This window comes from Doryrhamphus excisus, linkage group LG1 (genome assembly GCF_037039965.1).
Source record: "Doryrhamphus excisus strain RoL-2023G ecotype Guam linkage group LG1, RoL_Dexc_Guam_v1.1, whole genome shotgun sequence".
In the NCBI taxonomy this organism is placed as follows: Eukaryota; Metazoa; Chordata; class Actinopteri; order Syngnathiformes; family Syngnathidae; genus Doryrhamphus; species Doryrhamphus excisus.
Genome location: NC_136357.1, coordinates 14,872,003 through 14,890,251, shown reverse-complemented (window position 1 = coordinate 14,890,251; position 18,249 = coordinate 14,872,003). Strand labels below are relative to the sequence as shown.

Genomic DNA, 18,249 nt, shown 5'->3' with positions numbered 1-18,249 from the left:
CCTGAAGCTGCAGTTTATTGTTTATTCATATCAGTTTGCAGACAGTACAGGGTGCTGTTGCCATAGAGACCCACCTGAACAGTGACGTGGATGTTCTTCTTTGTGCTGTGAGGCAGGTAGAGATGGGTGGACAGCAACACTGGACCGAACAGGTATTTTCCACACTGTGCAGCGGGATTGGCTGAGCACATAAACACGAGCATATTTTAGTCTTGACACTCTGCAACCTAAAGAAACTCAAACCTTATGACCTGTTTAGGGCCCCATCACTTATTTGTTGTCTGGGGTGGTAATGGGGGTGGGCGGCACGGCGGTCTAGTGGTTAGCGCGCAGACCTCACAGCTAAGAGACCAGGGTTCAATTCCACCCTCAGCCATCTCTGTGTGGAGTTTCCTCCCACATTCCAAAAACATGCTAGGTTAATTGGCGACTCCAAATTGTTGAATGTGAGTGTGAATGGTTGTTTGTCTATATGTGCCCTGGGATTGGCTGGCGACCAGTCCAGGGTGTACTCCGCCTCTCGCCCAGGGACAGCTGGGATGGGCTCCAGCACCACCGCGACCCTCGTGAGGAAAAAGCGGTAGAAAATGAATGAATGTAATGGGGGCGTAATGGTACTGCATAATCAGTTTTGTATTGCTTTTTGTCATTTTTTCTTAAAGGGGACGTGTTATGCTTTTTCACCTATAAATGTAGTTAGAATGTTGTATTCTCGTGTTAAACGATGCCAAAGTTTCAGATAATGAGGTTTGAGCATTTGGAAGTGAGCCCTGAAAGACGTTTGGGATGACTCTGAACGCTCGGTTTCAGAGTTTTTTTGTAACACCGACTCACTGTGACATCACAGTCTGATTACTTGCTAAAAATAGTGGGCAACACTGATGCTTCCTGCTACATCTTCTTATTCTCTGACCTATTGTGCATGAAGTGCGGGAAACACTGCCGTACCTGGTTTAGGCCACCGTGCTGATTGACAGGAATTAAATAACAGCTCCCCCCTGTGGTGTGAGTCAGACCGTGCAGGTAGCCTCTCGTGTGGATGTCCAGTTGATCTCCATCATCCAGCAGGTGAAGGATGTTGATGGGCCTACCAGCTGCTAAGTCAGGCAGCGCCCTCAGGGCAGCTGCCGCCTGATCGGAGAGGGTGGTGCTTAACAGCTGAACCGCTTGGCATGATGGGTCTGCAAAAGCCAGCGTAAGGGCGGACAGGAAGTCCTTTCCTGGGCCGCAAGTGATGGCGCGAATCCAGGACAGGGCTGTGTACACGGAGTGGGCAGTGCAGGGGCGCATGAAGGGGGACCAGCAGCTTACCTGTCATGGGGGGGTTGGCAAAATCAGACCCCCACAGAAGAACACTTTGGAACGACACCTTGATTCTTACCTTTCCTGAGAAGGAGACAATGTTGAAGAGCGAGTCCCTGTGGGAAGATTTGCTCACAAGCGTCTGGATCAGAAGCTCCTTCACAGACTCCAGACCAGCTTGCATGTCGACTGAACAGTTCAACACAAACGTGGTGTTACCGCCTGGCTGACCCAGGGCCAGCGGGACCAGTGTAGCCAGTGTTGACTGCCTGGACGCCATTGTTGACCATAAGCACATAGCTTCCATACAAATATTCTGCCAAAAAATGGAAGTCAAAATATTTGTTACTGTTGCATCCTTCCATTTTTCACTATGTGGACAACCTTGGGTTATTAGTTATTAGTTATTGATAATGTCCTAAATTATATGAGTGGTGGTCAGCCATTAAAATGGAAGTGTTTGACGTAAAATGTGAATATTTTCCTACCGGATAATTTCCTTCTTTCAGTCATCTGCTGACGACAAGCCTCTCCTTCCCTGTCTTGTTGACTGTTGTCCATGGAAACACCACTCAAGTCTTCTCCAAAGCCACTCACTCCAAATGCTGTTGACGAGCATTTCTCATCACTATGGTAACACAAGTTAGGTCGGTCATGCCTGTCTGGGATGGACCCTCACCGTCTCAGCTCTCATTAGTATGAAATTAATTTAGCCTGGCCCACTTTCACAGCACACCAGAATAGCACAGACACAATCAGTCCAACATTTTTATTTCATTTCCATTGCTGAACTCTGCTACATTCCAGTGTCATGTATAGAGTTTGTAAAAAGCAGCATCCTCAATGCAAATACGCACTAAAAATGACGTAATAAAATACAGTCAACTTGTGCTAGTAGGAGAGATTGTGCTAAGCTTATCACCAATAAATAAACAATGCTTTGCCCAAATACAAGGGTGTCCACGCAGGGCCGCATACTGAAATATTTAATATTTTACATTTTCTAAAACCAATCCAAGGTACAATACACCTCCACATATTTGTGCATTTGTTTATATGCTTTAAATTGTAAATTATTCATCTTTGCAGAGGCTATGAATCCAAACAGGGGCGCTCAACTCACTCAAGATTTTCCAGCAGGAAGATGCTTTGACAAGACATGATGTTGTCTAAGTACAATGCTGTATAGTGTACGCCTGTAATTGTTTATTATTGTGTCAACCTGAATTTAAAAGGTGTTTAAAGACTATTAAAGTATTGAAAATAGGTATGGAAGACGTGGGGTTTCATCGAGTGGACAGAGACAGCCACTGTCTTTCTTCCACTGTAGAAATAATGACAAAAACTACAAATAAAACAGAAAATAATCAACAAAGTAAGAGTAATTTTAGTACAACTATAAAAAGTCAATTTTAATTAATGCAATTCATCCCCTCACAAATAATTAATGACAGAGGACGCCTTTCATGGTAAAAAAAAAAAATCAAAGCGACTCCAAATATGACTGGAAATAATCCAGAAATGTTAGTAAGACCATGCAGACGAATGTGTATTTTAATTCATGTGATTGCTTCTCTTACAAATAATCCATGAGCGCGAGAGGTAAAGAGAGAGGTAAAAATAAAACGACTCCAAATGCGACTGGAAACAACCCACAAAGTAAAGATAGATTTCAATAAAAGGAACAAAAGGGTCACTGAATTAACGCAATTGCTTCTCTCATAAATAATTAATGACAACTTCAGCCTTTTTACAGTAAGAATAATCAAAATGACTCCAAATATAAATGGAAATAATCCACAAAGTCAGAAAAAAATCAGTACAACTATAGAATGTGACATGTCATTAATGCAATCGCTCATTGCCCAAAACAATGATCCAAATAAGACTCCACAAAATAATCTACCAAGTCAAGGAAATAGCAGTAATGCAGTAGAGTAGAAGTGATGGGACAAGCAAGCAGGCTGTACTTTGGACACCCCTGTACTACTTATAGATTACGGCACAAAAATCTTTTACATTTTTGTGTATACTGTGTCAAAAAAATGATCTGCTTGAACAGAAACTCTCTAATGCCAAAGTAGCAACACATGTACTTAACTGCTTGCAATGCTACATGTAAAGAACATTACTGAGTGCATTTGTCAATATCGCCATCAATCTCATACTGTGACAAGAATGCTGATGATTTCAGTGGCGTTAAGCATTCAAAGTGCTACACAGGCAGGAAACCATTCTATTGCTGCTGATGGCTTTGGTTTACACGTTTCTGCAGAGAGACAAGCAAAACAAGGAAGCCCGTCATCAACTACACAATCACAGGGCACATATAGACAAACAACCATTCACACTCACATTCATACCTATGGACAATTTGGAGTCGCCAATTAACCTAGCATGTTTTTGGAATGTGGGAGGAAACCGGAGTACCTGGAGAAAACCCACGCATGCACGGGGAGAACACAGAGATGCCCAAGCGGAGAATCAAACCCAGGTCTTCTTCCCGATCTCCCGACTGTGTGGCTTACAAGCTAACCACTCGTTCACCATGCCGGCCGGCCACCATCATTCTGATTATTATTTATTATTGTTGTTTTTATTATCATTCCACTCCCCATTGTCTCGTTCTGCTTTAAAGAACATTCCAATCGTTTTTCTGTCGTTCTTCATAGGAAGGACAGTTGACTTGGAATTTCTTAACAAAAATGAATAGAAAGGCTGAAAAACTCCAGTGTTTCCTCAGGGGGGTCCTCCACACTGGGGGATGTGTCGGGTCTGCTAAGGGGGTACCATCCTTGGGTCCCTTCGACCCAGCCGGCTGGGGGTTCCTCCCTTTGATGTGGGGGTCCGCCCGTCTGTCGGAGTCAGGGGGCCCGGGTGCTGGTCCCCCGATGGCACGGCCTGCGGGTCCTCCCAGTGTGGACGGCCACACCCCATCCCATGTCTCCCGAATGTGTATTATTGTGTGTGTTTGTGTGTGTGTGTGTGTGTGTGTGTCTAGTATGGAGGGTGAGAGGGAGGGGCTTTCTTTGTAATTGTTTTTCCTCTTAATTGTGGTAATTGTTTTTAATTCTGTAAAGCACTTTGTGTTGCATGTCTTTGTATTTGATTTGATTTGAAAATAATAAAAAAATCCTAAAAAAAAATTGGCATGCTCAACAGTACATCCATTAGAATACATGTAAGTGAATCGGGCTTGCAATTTACTTTTGTTTGTGCAGCCCTAATTCATGTCCTAATACATTTCTAAAACGACATCTTACCTTTCTGTCTTTTTCAAAAAGTGAACTTGCTCCCTGGTGGTTCTCCCAAAGGTGAAGGTCTGGCTCTCAGTGTCAATCACACACTGCAAAAATCATCATCTTTTGTTGTGTTATCAGTCTTTAAATGTTTGTCTTTTCCCTAGTCCTCAAACCACACACATGCTCGGGACTACACTCACTTGTGACTACACTCGCTCGTGACTACACTCACATACACTTACAGAGCACACAACCTCAACTCATCTTGATTTTCAATGGCCTATTCATTCATTCATTTATTCATTACCGCGTATCCTCACAAGGGTTGCCGGGGTGCTGGAGCCTATCCCATCTGTCTTCGGGCGAGAGGCGAGGTACACCCTGGACTGGTCGCCAGCCAATCACAAGGCACATATAGACAAACAACCATTCACACTCACATTCATACCTATGGACAATTTGGAGTTGCCAATTAACCTAGCATGTTTTTGGAATGTGGGAGGAAACCGGAGTACCCGGAGAAAACCCACGCATGCACGAGGAGAACATGCAAACTCCACACAGAAATGCCCACAGAAAAAGGAAATAAATATGTGTCCATGTTTGACATGATTGTGGATAATGGGCCCCACACTCCGACAAAAGGTACGGTTTTCCTTTAAGAACTGCTACTACTTCCACATTTCTCAATGAATTCAAACCATCCCCACACCCAAATATTGAGCTCTAATATAAAAAAAAGCATTTCACACACAATTTCGACACAATTTTTGTTCTGCAGGTCAAGTCATCAAGTGCATTACATTCTTAGTAAATCACCTTGAGTGACTTTAATGTCTTGCTGCCCAGACACATCAGTGGCTTGTTGCTTTCTGCAGAAAAAGATCAATTCTGTATTAGTGAGGAACAAATACACCTATGGACAATTTGGAATTGCCAATTAACCTAGCATGTTTTTGGAATGTGGGAGGAAACCGGAGTACCCGGAGAAAACCCACACACGCATGGGGAGAACATGCAAACTCCACTCAGAGATGCCTGAGCGGGGAATCTAACCCGGGTCTATGTTGTGTGGCCTCCGCGCTAACCACTCATTCTCAACTCAATTAAATAATATATGACACTATTTTGATTGATATATTAATTGTGTGAGAGAGAACAATCTGTTCTAATGACTGGTCCTCACCTACGACAGCAAAGGAGCAGTTGATCTTCATTTGGCCGATGGTGATGCTGAGCTCCTGGATGGACGCATCCATGTGAAGCTTACGCTGGAAGGGGAAGGCGTCCGTCTCCAGTTTGTTCTCCTCCATCAGTTCCTTCACACTTGAACAGCAGAGACATAAAGAGATGACGTGAATGACTACAAGTCATCTTTCCTTCAAATAAAAATAACTTTATGCGAGGACAGAAAGTAACACTCACCCTAATTTCTCCACAGTCGCTGAGGACATTAGATTCAGTTTGCAGCCTGTGTCAATCAACACATGGACCTCCTGCCCTAAACACTGGATGGACACACACATGCACACACAGACACACACAGAGCAGGTTTAGTAATGTCTGCACGAGAACTCCACACCTCATCAGTCACCTTGCAGGCCACGTAGATGAAGTCGTCCTCGTCTGGATCTTCCTTGTCGAGCGACTTTGAGTGATTGCGCTTCAGGAGGAAGTTGTTATTGCCTGGTGACAGCCCGTACCCGCCCAATCTTCCCCGGGACGACAACTTGGCCTCCAGCAGCCGCTTCTGGAGGATGTGATGTGGCTGCTACAAGGACAGCAAGCGCTTTCAAATCATCCATCCGTCATAAGACAAATATTGAAGATGACATCATGTTGACTACGAGGACAATAAAAGACAACTGATGCAGTTTGAAGTCATCAACATGAAAATTATGCAAAAATCAACAATATAAATTCATATATTATACTCATTGATCACTACCAACGTAATGCTAAATCTCTATCCAATGTTTACTAATTATGCATTTCAAACTTTTATCACTGTATTTATGTATACATTTATATTTAATGTCATTACTTATTTTATGCATTATTACCTCTATTCCTATTTTATTACGCTTATATTACACTTAATATTTTGTCCCTCATACACTGCACAAGTTCACAAGTTACTGTCAGTTTTCTTAACTTCCTATTTGCTTTTAAAATATTTTATTCATAAATTTCGTTTTATACAAATTTTTACATGACAGTCAAATATAAAATATCCCCACCCCTTGCTTGGATGTTCCAAGCTTCTTGAGTCCATCCAAAGGCAGCAGGTCCGCCGAGTCTTTGTGAAGGAACTGGACCGCCTGTTTCAGCCTCCTCTGCTGCCTGAGCCTCGCAGCATCCAGGATGCCGGACTCTTCGCGGTTCTCCGGCCGCATCCCACTAAACATGTCGTCTTCGACAACTGAGACGGCCGACGTGTGCGTGTTCTGTTTGTGCGGAGCTGCGAAGGGATCCCTTAGGGATGTCTCAATTTGACGCAAGTTAATGTCAGTGAGGACGAGGACAATTCACCTATCGTTAAGCGTGGATGTTCGAAGCACAACTTCCGGTAGTGGTGTGTTTATTCTACATTCCAAATAATTGCAGCAGATACGCCACATTCAACTAACGTGCTCGTTTTAAAACGTTACAAGGCAGTGTGTACCCAGAGATAACAAACAAATGTCGATTTTTGTATGTATTTTTTTTATTTTGACAGGTTCGTCACACAACATCCGGTTTGCTTCTTCGCTTCAAGTGTGACGGCAGGCAATGACGCCATTAATACATACGGAAATAAATCATTTTTCGAGAGTCCAACTATTTTTTTTGCCGTTTATTTACTTCCAATACACGGAAATTTTTAATTTGATTGGAATTTTTTTTTATCTCAGCGAATGGAATAGAAAGAAGTAAAAATTTTGAATATCTTTTACATTTTCTTGAGGGAATGCAAACTTATAAAACGAAATAAAGCACAAACACAATTAATTAGTACCTCAGTAGACCATTGTGACTCATTTTATTTTCAGAATTATACTACCTTTCATTTCGGCCTATATTGTAGTTTGTATTTGCATTTCCTTTATTACAGTATAGTTTGAAAAACAAGGAAGACAACTCAGCACCTTGCTACTAGAAACATCGAACATCGATTGCATGGCTAAAAAATGTTTTCAATGCATGGCTAAAAAATGTTTTCAATGTTCAAATATATTCATATATATGTGCAGCCATTTTGTATGTTTATAATGCAAGTGTGCCTCATGTTTTGCCCTGTCTTGTAACATTCCACTGACGTTGAGTCAGTTGTTAACCTATGTGTCTTTAGAAATTGAGCAATTGAAGAAAGTATTTAGTTGCAATGATGTGGTAGTCGTGTCAGACTGCATTGCCCACACTGCCCTTGTTTTTTTTTACCCACACAGCCCCGTTTCCAACATGGACGCCCAAACGGCTCCCCGCTCTTGCGGGATTTATACCAACAGACTGAAAGCCACATTCCCAAGACAAACACGCCGACTTCGTCTCCCGGTTCACAATCGGCGGCTGTTGTGCCTTTGAAGTGTCTTCTAGGGCAACGTTAAAGTCGAAAAGTCACCGACAATAACGAACGCGACGCAGAATGGCGCCTATCAGTGGCCCGCGAACATGTATGGCTGCAATACTTCCGCCCGTGTGTGGGATAGACGTTGGTCATAGCCAATAGGATGCATCCCTGCCAGCGTTTGCAAATCAGAATTTGGTAAGTAGGAGTAGGCGGGCCCTCCTGCGATGATGCTAATGCTGTCATACACGTTCCCGGTGGGAGTGTTTCCTGCACTGGTGCATGGTGGTCGAACAGGAGGAATTGTTGGAAATTTTTCGGAGGTTAGTATATAAATTGGTTTTTACCCAGTGTGCAGTGTTCCTACAGCCGTCACCCGGGCAGAGGGTGTGGCTGCTGGCGATCGGGAGCTGTTCTCGTGGACTAGGATTGTCTTATAGCAGCGTTTAAAATGTTTGACAGTCTGGTGATGAAAATGCTTATGTTATCAATAATTAGCTTCTTGTTGATGCTGCTCTGATAGAATTAGTGTGGAAGCTTCATCACCGCTGTTAGCTCGTCTTTTAGCACTTTAGCCTCAACAACTGAGCAACGGGACACTGACTTGAACACACTTTAGTAATAATATGGTCGACTTGTTACACATCAACGTCAACTTGTTTGTAAGGCACGTCTTCAAAGTCGCGACAGCACTTAGCTGCCGCAGTTAGCGTGGAGGCTAACTCGTCACTATGCTTTAGCTGTTGACGAAAACAAAAGTTATTTACGTTTTAATGGGACGGTTTTCTAGGGTTATTGATATGTAACACGAAAAACGTAGCAGAAAATGGGTGATTCATACATAAAATTGAATTTTCAAACATTAAAGTAGCACATTTTATAGCTGTGACTGCATCATTATCATTGATATCAAGTTTACAAGCGGCTATTTAGGTCACTAAAACGCAGCATTTATCAGTACTTGGTAGAGGTAGGCGAAAGTGCGAATTTCGGTATTGATCCGCTACCACGTAAATATTGGGACAGTATTGCCAATACCAATATACGGAAAATTTAAGATCGTTGGCTGACTGTGATGGTGCCATGAGTTTCTTGATCATGATTAAACTGTGGCCCACGGCAGCAAATGCCATCGTCCAAAGGCTTCAAACAGAAATGGTCCAACAACACACAAACACCATAAAAAATATGCAGCAGGAAAATGCTGCAATCACATGAATGGTGCAGGATTAAAAAACAAACAAACAAATGCAAAATAAAAATGCTGCAAATACAAAAAAAACTCCCAAAACAACCCAGTGAGAGAAATGCTGCAAGTCAAAGCAGGAAGTTAGCCAGTGAAAAGGGGTGCTAGACTTGAGCGATATTTCTCTTTCAACGCTTTACAGCAACCAATTCAAGAGTTAACAAATGTACCTTTGGGAATTCTTGTGTGGAAGCTTCATAGGAAGGTCCTGAACATCACAACAGCAGTAAAACATTTAAAACTTGTGTTTATGCATTTTTTAAAATATACTTATATATGGCACTCATTCATTGGATGTGTGTGCTTGCAGCAGCTGAAGCATGCTCTTGGCCCAGATAAACCGGGACTCCCAGGGAATGACGGAGTTTCACGATGCCAACGGGCAGCCGGTCACACTCTGTCTGACCGAAGCGGTGGCAGTGGCGGGTGAGCTTCCTCTTTGTGTTCACTTAGTCAAATTTTGTCTCGCACATACTCTTTGTGCTGTGCCATGTACAGTGGAGCCATGTAGCACTATCGTAGAGAGCGCACACCTCCTCCAAGGCTTATTTTAATACTGTGTTGAGAAGAAAAAGCAGGAGGCTGAGCCATTTGTAAACCTAACCTCTTCTTTTATTATTTTGATTTATATTATTATCTTAATAAATTATCTACAGTCTCTATATGATGTTTTTTTTTTTAAATAAAATAGTAATTAGTGGCCAATTAAATTTCTCCTATCCTTCCCAGATGGCGATCAGATGGATTCCATGGACACAGTGAGCCTGCAGGCGGTCACTCTGGCGGATGGCTCCACCGCCTACATTCAACACGACTCCAAGCCAGCCTTCTCTGACGCACAGATCATGGATGGCCAGGTGATCCAGCTGGAGGACGGCTCGGCCGCATACGTCCAGCATGTGTCCATGCCCAAAACAGGTGAAACCCCCGTCACCAATGAGCTCATTAGGTTTATCTCTGTAAGACTATGCTGAGGTGCTAAGATATATGTTTGGATATTGAAGGAGGGGAGAGTTTACAGCTGGAAGATGGACAAGCAGTTCAACTGGAAGACGGAACGACAGCCTTCATTCACACACCCAAAGGTATGAACAAATGTGTTAGCGTGTGTTAATTGTTCAAGTCATCATTGTCACTGTGTTTTATTTTTATTGTATTGTACCATACCAAATTTCCAAGTACTATCTCTAAATAGTGAAATTCTCTTGGCAGAAACGTACGACCAAGGCAGCCTGCAGGAAGTGCAGCTGGAGGATGGCAGCACGGCCTACATTCAGCACACTGTGCACATGCCTCAGCCCAACACCATCCTGGCCATCCAGGCTGACGGCACTATCGCTGACCTGCAGGCCGAGGCCGCCGCCATTGACCCAGAGACTATCAGCGTGCTGGAGCAGTACACCACCAAGGTAAAAAGGACATCTTTCACACTGTCGCATATCTGTATCATTTGGGTTTTCTTTTCGGCTGATTATGATATTGGGCTGAGCACCGAGCTGCAATCACAAACACACAAGTGTGCAAACACACATGCACATACAGTGAAGAAAATAAGTATTTGAACACCCTGCTATTTTGCTATTTCTCCCACTTAGAAATCATGGAGGGGTCTGAAATTTTCATCGTAGGTGCATGTCCACTGTGAGAGAGATAAACTAAAAAGAAAAATCCAGAAATCACAATGCATGATTTTTTAACAATTTATTTGTGTGATACAGCTGCAAATAAGTATTTGAACACCTGTGTATCATCTAGAATTCTGACCCTGAAAGACCTGTTAGTCTGCCCATTAGAAGTCCACCTGCACTCCATGTATCATCCTGAATCAGATGCACCTGTTTGAGGTCGTTAGCTGCATAAAGACACCTGTCCACCCCATACAATCAGTAAGACTTTAACTTGTAACATGGCGAAGACCAAAGAGCTGTCCAAAGACACCAGAGACAAAATTGTACACCTCCACAAGGCTGGAAAGGGCTACGGAGCAATTACCAAGCAGCTTGGTGAAAAAAGGTCCACTGTTGGAGCTATCATTAGAAAATGGAAGAAGCTAAACATGACGGTCAATCTCAATCGGAGTGGAGCCCCATGCAAGATATCACCTCGTGGGGTCTCAATGATTCTAAGAAAGGTGAGGAATCAGCCCAGAACTACACGACAGGACTTGGTCAATGACCTGAAAAGAGCTGGGACCACCGTTTCCAAGGTTACTGTAGGTAATACACTAAGACGTCATGATGTGAAATCATGCATGGCACGAAAGGTTCCCCTGCTTAAACCAGCACATGTCAAGGCCCGTCTTAAGTTTGCATATGACCATTTGGATGATACAGAGGAGTCATGGGAGAAAGTTTTATGGTCAGATGAGACCAAAATAGAACTTTTTGGTCATAATTCCAATAAGCGTGTTTGGAGGAAGAAGAATGAAGAGTACAATCCGAAGAACACCATCCCTACTGTGAAGCATGGGGGTGGTAGCATCATGCTTTGGGGGTGTTTTTCTGCACATGGGACAGGACGAGTGCACTGCATTAAAGAGAGGATGACTGGGGCCGTGTATTGTGAGATTTTGGGGAACAACCTCCTTCCCTCTGTCAGAGCATTGAAGATGGGTCGTGGCTGGGTCTTCCAACACGACAACGACCCGAAGCACACAGCCAGGAAAACCAAGGAGTGGCTCCGTAAGAAGCATATCAAGGTTCTAGCATGGCCCAGCCAGTCTCCAGACCTGAACCCAATCGAAAATCTTTGGAGGGAGCTCAAACTCCGTGTTTCTCAGCGACAGCCCAGAAACCTGACTGATCTAGAGAAGATCTGTGTGGAGGAGTGGGCCAAGATCCCTCCTGCAGTGTGTGCAAACCTGGTGAAAAACTACAGGAAACGTTTGACCTCTGTAATAGCAAACAAAGGCTACTGTACCAAATATTAACATTCATTTTCTCAGGTGTTCAAATACTTATTAGCAGCTGTATCACACAAATAAATTGTTAAAAAATCATGCATTGTGATTTCTGGATTTTTCTTTTTAGTTTATCTCTCTCACAGTGGACATGCACCTACGATGAAAATTTCAGACCCCTCCATGATTTCTAAGTGGGAGAAATAGCAAAATAGCAGGGTGTTCAAATACTTATTTTCTTCACTGTACATGCACACACAAATTAACTTAACCTTCTTGAGTGTGCAAGCCCCCCTCAAAATATGGGGAAAATGCTGCTTGATATATTTTTTTTAATTCTGAAAGTTTGTGAAATCAAACTGTGGATGAGCCATTGCAATACTGTCAACTACACTTGAATGCAGGATTGTATAGGTGTATCAATTATTAGCCCAATCTATCTGAACCCATAAACATATGTGTCCAAACCTAACCATAGTGGAGCAATCACATTTTGGTAGACCTAGGCGAAACACTGACAGAGCTGAGCTATTTGTCCAGTCACAACTCACAGAAGATGCCATTTGTCCTCAGGTGGAGAACATTGAGAACCCGTTGGTTCCCTTTGGGACAGTGGAAGCAGACAACGGCGTGCACATGCGGGTAAAACACACCCCTCCATTTCCATTAAACACTCCCTCCTCTGTCTGGTTGCCATGTTGGAGTCACACCGGTGTTCCTTGCCTGTCAGATTGTATTACAGGGTCAAGAGAACAGGACGGCCAGGGTTGCTAATGTCGGTGAGAAGTCATTCCGCTGTGAACATGATGGCTGTGGAAAGTTGTACACGACTGCCCATCATCTCAAGGTCAGTGTGGGGTTTTATCGTTTGTCAATTAGACTTTGACACAGTCAGAAAACCTCATTCATGTTTGTTGGCACAGGTACACGAGCGTTCCCACACTGGAGACAAACCATACGTGTGCGACTATCCAGGATGTGGCAAAAAGTTTGCAACAGGTATGTTATTAGTGATGTAAATCTTTCTGTGATAGATGATTGGATTCAAATCTAGACACACAGGTTACGATGCGAGTTATTGTTTATACCTCACGTAATGAATAATAACATGTGAATGTGAATTGTTTGCAGGGTATGGGCTCAAGAGTCATTCACGTACACACACTGGGGAGAAGCCTTATAGATGTCAGGAGATCAACTGCTGCAAGTCCTTCAAAACATCTGGAGACCTTCAAAAGCACACGCGCACACACACAGGTACCAAAGCATCTATACAGAATTACAACCATAACTAGGGCTGTGTCTCAGTTGGCATATTTCCTCACTGGGTGAAAACAATGTAATACATAAGGCACACATAAATGTGGCGCTGTAAAAAGACACACAGAACCACGTGACTCCAAACCATAGATGAACAACAAACACATGTCCCTAAGTCCGTCGTTGTCCATTTTTCAAGGCTTATCTACATTTACGATGAAGTGGAATTACATTTGCAAGTCATTTTGGCGTCTAAGACTGCAAAATATCAGGAGAATGTAGACTGGGGTCATGCCAGTTGAAATATTCTGATATTTTGTTGGCTTGTAGTCAAAGCTCACTTCTGGTTACGTTGGATCGGTGCTATTTTCATATAGCAGCAATTTGCTCGTCTACATGGAAAAGACAAGCCAGCATTTTCAGATTCTGTTTCTGATGAAAGGCTGAACCGATGTACAGTACAGGCCAAAAGTTTGCACACTCCTTCTCATTCAATGTGTTGTCATTTTCACGGCTGTTTATGTTGTATATTCTCAAAACTATGAATAAAAAACAGTGTGAAATAATTAAATATGTCTTATATTTACATATATACATATGTCTTTTATATATATTTTTGTGCTGCAAACACCTGGTGTTCTCTCCGTGAGCTTCATGAGGAAGTCATCTGAAGTGGTTTTCACTTCACATGTGCCTTGTCAGGGTTACTCAGTGGAATATCTTGCCTTATTAATGGGCTCGGGACCATCTCTTGCGTTGTGTGTGTGTGTGTGTCCAAACTTTTGGCCTGTATTATAATACTTTGCTGTTTTGACTTGAAACGTTTCATGTGGGCAGCCCCTGAGGAGCACAGCAAAGTGCACTGTGAGGACTCTTGATACATAGCAGCAGGGGAAGGACTACCAAAAAATATTGACCGGGTGTTGACAGCCTTGTTCGAAGCACCCGGTACACACAAGTGAGATAAAGTCAGAACAAATTAATTTTTTATGATTGTGGGGCGGAATAAGCTTTTATAAGCCGATCCAAATGTTGGCGATAATGCTCTGATGAGTTCTTGCAATTCAGCATTAAAAAGGAGGACTGTGTAAATATTGCATTCGTCATTTCCAGTAAATGTGCAACAACTCACAGGATGTATTTGCAACACTACTGTAAAAATTGGTGCACTTACAAATAAAGTACACAGCATCTGCAGTCAATGAAGTATCCATTTGAGACACCGCATATACCCACACACCTAAATATCTTCTGTTAAACCTTGTGTCACAGATTTGTGTATCTGTTTGGTGTTCCAGGAGAGAAGCCGTTCAAGTGTCCGGTAGAAGGATGCGGCAGGTCCTTCACCACCTCCAACATCCGAAAAGTTCACATCCGCACGCACACGGGAGAGCGGCCATACTATTGCTCTGAGCCCAGCTGTGGGCGCTCTTTCGCCAGTGCCACCAACTACAAAAACCATATGAGGATCCACACGGGTAGCTTCCTCTTGACTGGAAACAGCAACTGCCACCACTGATGTGAACAATGTTTTGTTTTGGTCCATAAGGAAGAGATTTCTTCACGGCTTGCTTTTCCTTTTGCAGGGGAAAAACCGTATGTGTGCACTGTGCCTGGCTGTGAGAAGCGCTTCACAGAATACTCCAGCCTTTACAAACACCATGTGGTCCACACACCATGCAAGCCTTACAACTGCAACCACTGCGGGAAGACCTACAAGCAGATCTCCACCCTGGCCATGCACAAGAGGACGGCCCACAATGATACGGAGCCTATCGAAGAGGAGCAGGAAGCCTACTTTGAACCGCCCACTGGTCAGTGGAAGTGGAGTAAATGGTGCATTGACAGTTAAGATGATTTGTATATTTAAAGGTCTTCTGCTAATCTCAGATGCCATTGATGACCCCAACGTGAGCTACACCACAACTGTGGTCGGGGGAGAGGACTCGGGCTCCGAGCAGGTTCCAGTGGAGAGCTCAGACGTAGTTGGTCAGCAACATGTTGCCTTGGTAACACAGGCGGATGGAACGCAACAGCAGGTATTGGCATGCAGCCCTGTGTTTTTATTTAAAGTCACGTTGTGTTGGTGTGCTCAACTCTTTGTGTTCTCTTTCATCAGGTCAGTATCTCTGAAGCTGACTTACAAGCCATGGGGGGCACGATCACCATGGTAACGCAAGAAGGCACCACCATAACCATCCCAACCCACGAACTGACAACGCAAGGTGCTCAGGTACAAAGAAATGTTTTTGTTTAAATCTAAAATCGTGGTAATGTATTTCGCTATCTGGTGGCTCACTTGCACTGAAATGTTAGAAACGAGCAACTGTTTGCATCCGAAGTGCAGCCGGGGAAATAATAAAATGTATTATTTGACAATACACTAATAACAATTTGCTTTGTCAACTAAAAAAGCTTGGATCTCAATGTTTTATTTATTTTGTAGAAGAAACGGTTTAAAATTATGGGTATCATACAGAAGATTAATGTAGAGCACATTTAAGTGGAAAAGTATTCGTATTTTTAGCGCAATTAGTGTTTTTATTTTATGATGATGATGCTTTTGCTGACCCCACTATGCTGTCACCCTCAGGTGGCCATCATGACACCCGGCATGACGTCGTTTGAAACTGTGGAGGAGGCTGCCTACAGCCAAGACACCGAAGACCTCCATCCTGTCACTTTGTTGGCCACCTCCAATGGCACTCACATCGCTGTGCAGGTTGGTAGATCCATGTTGAAGACTACTTCCTTTCATGGTTGTTCACCTTCAGGAAATATTTTAAGAATTTAACAAACCGCTGGTCTATTGCTTTTGCAAATATCATATTTTTTTTATTCCTTCTTGTTTTTGTGTTCACGCTCATTCATGTTCTGTCATCTTTGTTATACCCTAGTGGCATGCTTAGTGCGCAAGCCAACTGCTGAGCTAAGTTAGCCATTGCTGCTAATTCATGATATTGTTAGCACGCTATTTCTGTGTGTTTCGTGGACTGCTTACAGCTGCGATGTAGTGTTGCTGTGCATTTGTTTATGTTGCTAACTACTAGCTTCATAAACATGGCAGTAGAGTAGATGAATATCATTAATAATTCGCAATAACATAACGTAACTCGGTTTCAAAAAAGGTTGGTGACCCCGGTGACTAAAACAGAAATGCAAATAAAAACAATAAGTGGATATTCTTGCCCTTAATGCTAAGTACATTTTACTGCATTTAATGATGCTGGGAAATCCCTTTTTAAAATTCACTCAAAACATGTAAATTCATATTAAATGACGCAAGTCCTCATTGCTCATCATAAAACGGTTCAAGTCTGATTCAAATAATCTGCTATTAAAGGATCCATCCATCTTCTGTGCCGCGTATCCTCACTAGGTTTGCGGGGGTATGCTGGAGCCTATCCCAGCTGATTTCAGGCGCAAATTAAATAAATCACTGTATGTAAAAATGTCATGCAGCTGTACTGCGCATGCAGTACTGCATCCTGAAAGGCTGCATGCACTTCATGTACAAACAAGTTACCACCACCAATAATTTGTCAGTTTTTAAAGTAAATAAATGCGTCTAAGAAATATCCAACAATTTAGAATTTTTTTTAACCAAAGTGATTCTCTTTTTTTGGTTGGTTAACCAACTTAAGCAACCTGTATTAACATAAAAAAACCTCTAAAGCATTCAGTGCATGTCATTGTGACTCAGAGTTTCTATCAAGACCAGAGATCCTTTTATGTTAAATGTGCAGTATAACATATTGGCAGGCGGGGTCCAGCTCAGGGGGTGTCAGTCTGTTGATGGTGATTTGATGAGGGATCAAACTGAACCGAAACCACAAGAAATGTCTTGCATGTTATCCTAAGCTAGTTTCCTCTGTACGCTACTGCTGTTCTGACTAACTATATTTAATCACTACCACGTCAAATTTTTGTATTGCCTTAAAATACATTCACTATGATCTACAAACACAACATTCGGTAGGATGACTGGGCAATAAGAATTTAGCTTCATATTATCTAAATGTCCTGAGGCCTGCAGTCACATCAAAACTTGCAGGTTTTGTCACCCTTTGTTTACCCTGAAAAACCTAGTTGCCATTTGCTTTCTCCTCCTTCTGTTATGCTAATTACAAAGCAAACGCCATGGTGCATCTTCATGGTCATCAATTGGAATTGATGTATTTAACTCCAATGGTTTTTTTTTCTCTGATTAAGCCCACAGATTTAATCAATTTGTTTTAATGATTTCAGTACATAATTGTGTTGTTTTGATCCGAACAGCTCAGTGATCAGCCCTCGTTGGAGGAAGCCATCAGGATAGCTTCAAGAATTCAGCAAGGAGAGTCGCCTGGCCTGGATGATTGACGCGACATGCCATGGATCATGACTCAAATCAACTAAAGAGAACTTAGAAGTCTTCCTTCTCTGCAAAATAACTGTTTTTAAGTGTACATAGGATTTTGATAACTGGACTATTTTGTCTTTCAACCAAACAGATGATTGGATGAGGGGACATGCTTTCTCATGATCATGCACAGTGCAGGGTACAGCAAATGATATTTCTAATTAAAAAAAAAATCACTCTTGGTTGAGCTGTACTTCATTTTGGAACGTTGCTGCTCTATAAACTGCTATAAAAATATTTTGTAATACATGATGTCCTATTTGTGAGCAACTATACATTTCTACTATAACCTGCTAAGTATATAGTACGTATGTTTTCTGTTCCAGGCGTCGTACGTGACGACGTCATCAC

The 18,249-nt window shown here is 42.6% G+C and overlaps 2 protein-coding genes across 7 annotated transcripts; one reads left to right on the top strand and one right to left on the bottom strand.

Annotated features, from left to right (window-relative positions):
• Positions 1-2,684: 2,684 nt before the first annotated feature.
• LOC131131303 (nuclear receptor-interacting protein 3-like) lies at positions 2,685-7,070 on the bottom strand. 2 transcript variants are annotated; one of them, XM_058075901.2, is made up of 7 exons: positions 6,785-7,063; positions 6,139-6,315; positions 5,970-6,052; positions 5,731-5,870; positions 5,364-5,416; positions 4,566-4,648; positions 2,685-3,571 (listed from the first exon to the last, which is right to left on the bottom strand). In XM_058075901.2, exons 1-7 carry the CDS (start codon positions 6,950-6,952, stop codon positions 3,562-3,564), a joined length of 714 nt encoding a protein of 237 aa, XP_057931884.2. In that variant the 5' UTR covers positions 6,953-7,063; the 3' UTR covers positions 2,685-3,561. The 2 variants fall into 2 exon arrangements, with proteins under 2 accessions (XP_057931884.2, XP_078647062.1); XM_078790936.1 differs by lacking the exon at positions 4,566-4,648 and having other exon boundaries at positions 6,785-7,070.
• Positions 7,071-8,273: 1,203 nt separating this feature from the next.
• On the top strand, positions 8,274-18,145 carry znf143b (zinc finger protein 143b). 5 transcript variants are annotated; one of them, XM_058076065.2, is made up of 15 exons: positions 8,274-8,289; positions 9,648-9,763; positions 10,067-10,255; positions 10,342-10,422; positions 10,550-10,746; positions 12,810-12,878; positions 12,967-13,083; positions 13,160-13,235; positions 13,368-13,493; positions 14,795-14,974; positions 15,083-15,310; positions 15,387-15,535; positions 15,616-15,729; positions 16,090-16,218; positions 17,775-18,145. In XM_058076065.2, the coding sequence occupies exons 2-15, from the start codon at positions 9,658-9,660 to the stop codon at positions 17,856-17,858; spliced, it is 1,845 nt and encodes a 614-aa protein (XP_057932048.2). In that variant the 5' UTR covers positions 8,274-8,289; positions 9,648-9,657; the 3' UTR covers positions 17,859-18,145. The 5 variants fall into 5 exon arrangements, with proteins under 5 accessions (XP_057932048.2, XP_057932045.2, XP_057932047.2 ...); XM_058076062.2 differs by lacking the exon at positions 8,274-8,289 and adding an exon at positions 8,324-8,414; XM_058076064.2 differs by lacking the exon at positions 8,274-8,289 and adding an exon at positions 8,341-8,414 and having other exon boundaries at positions 9,651-9,763.
• Positions 18,146-18,249: the final 104 nt, after the last annotated feature.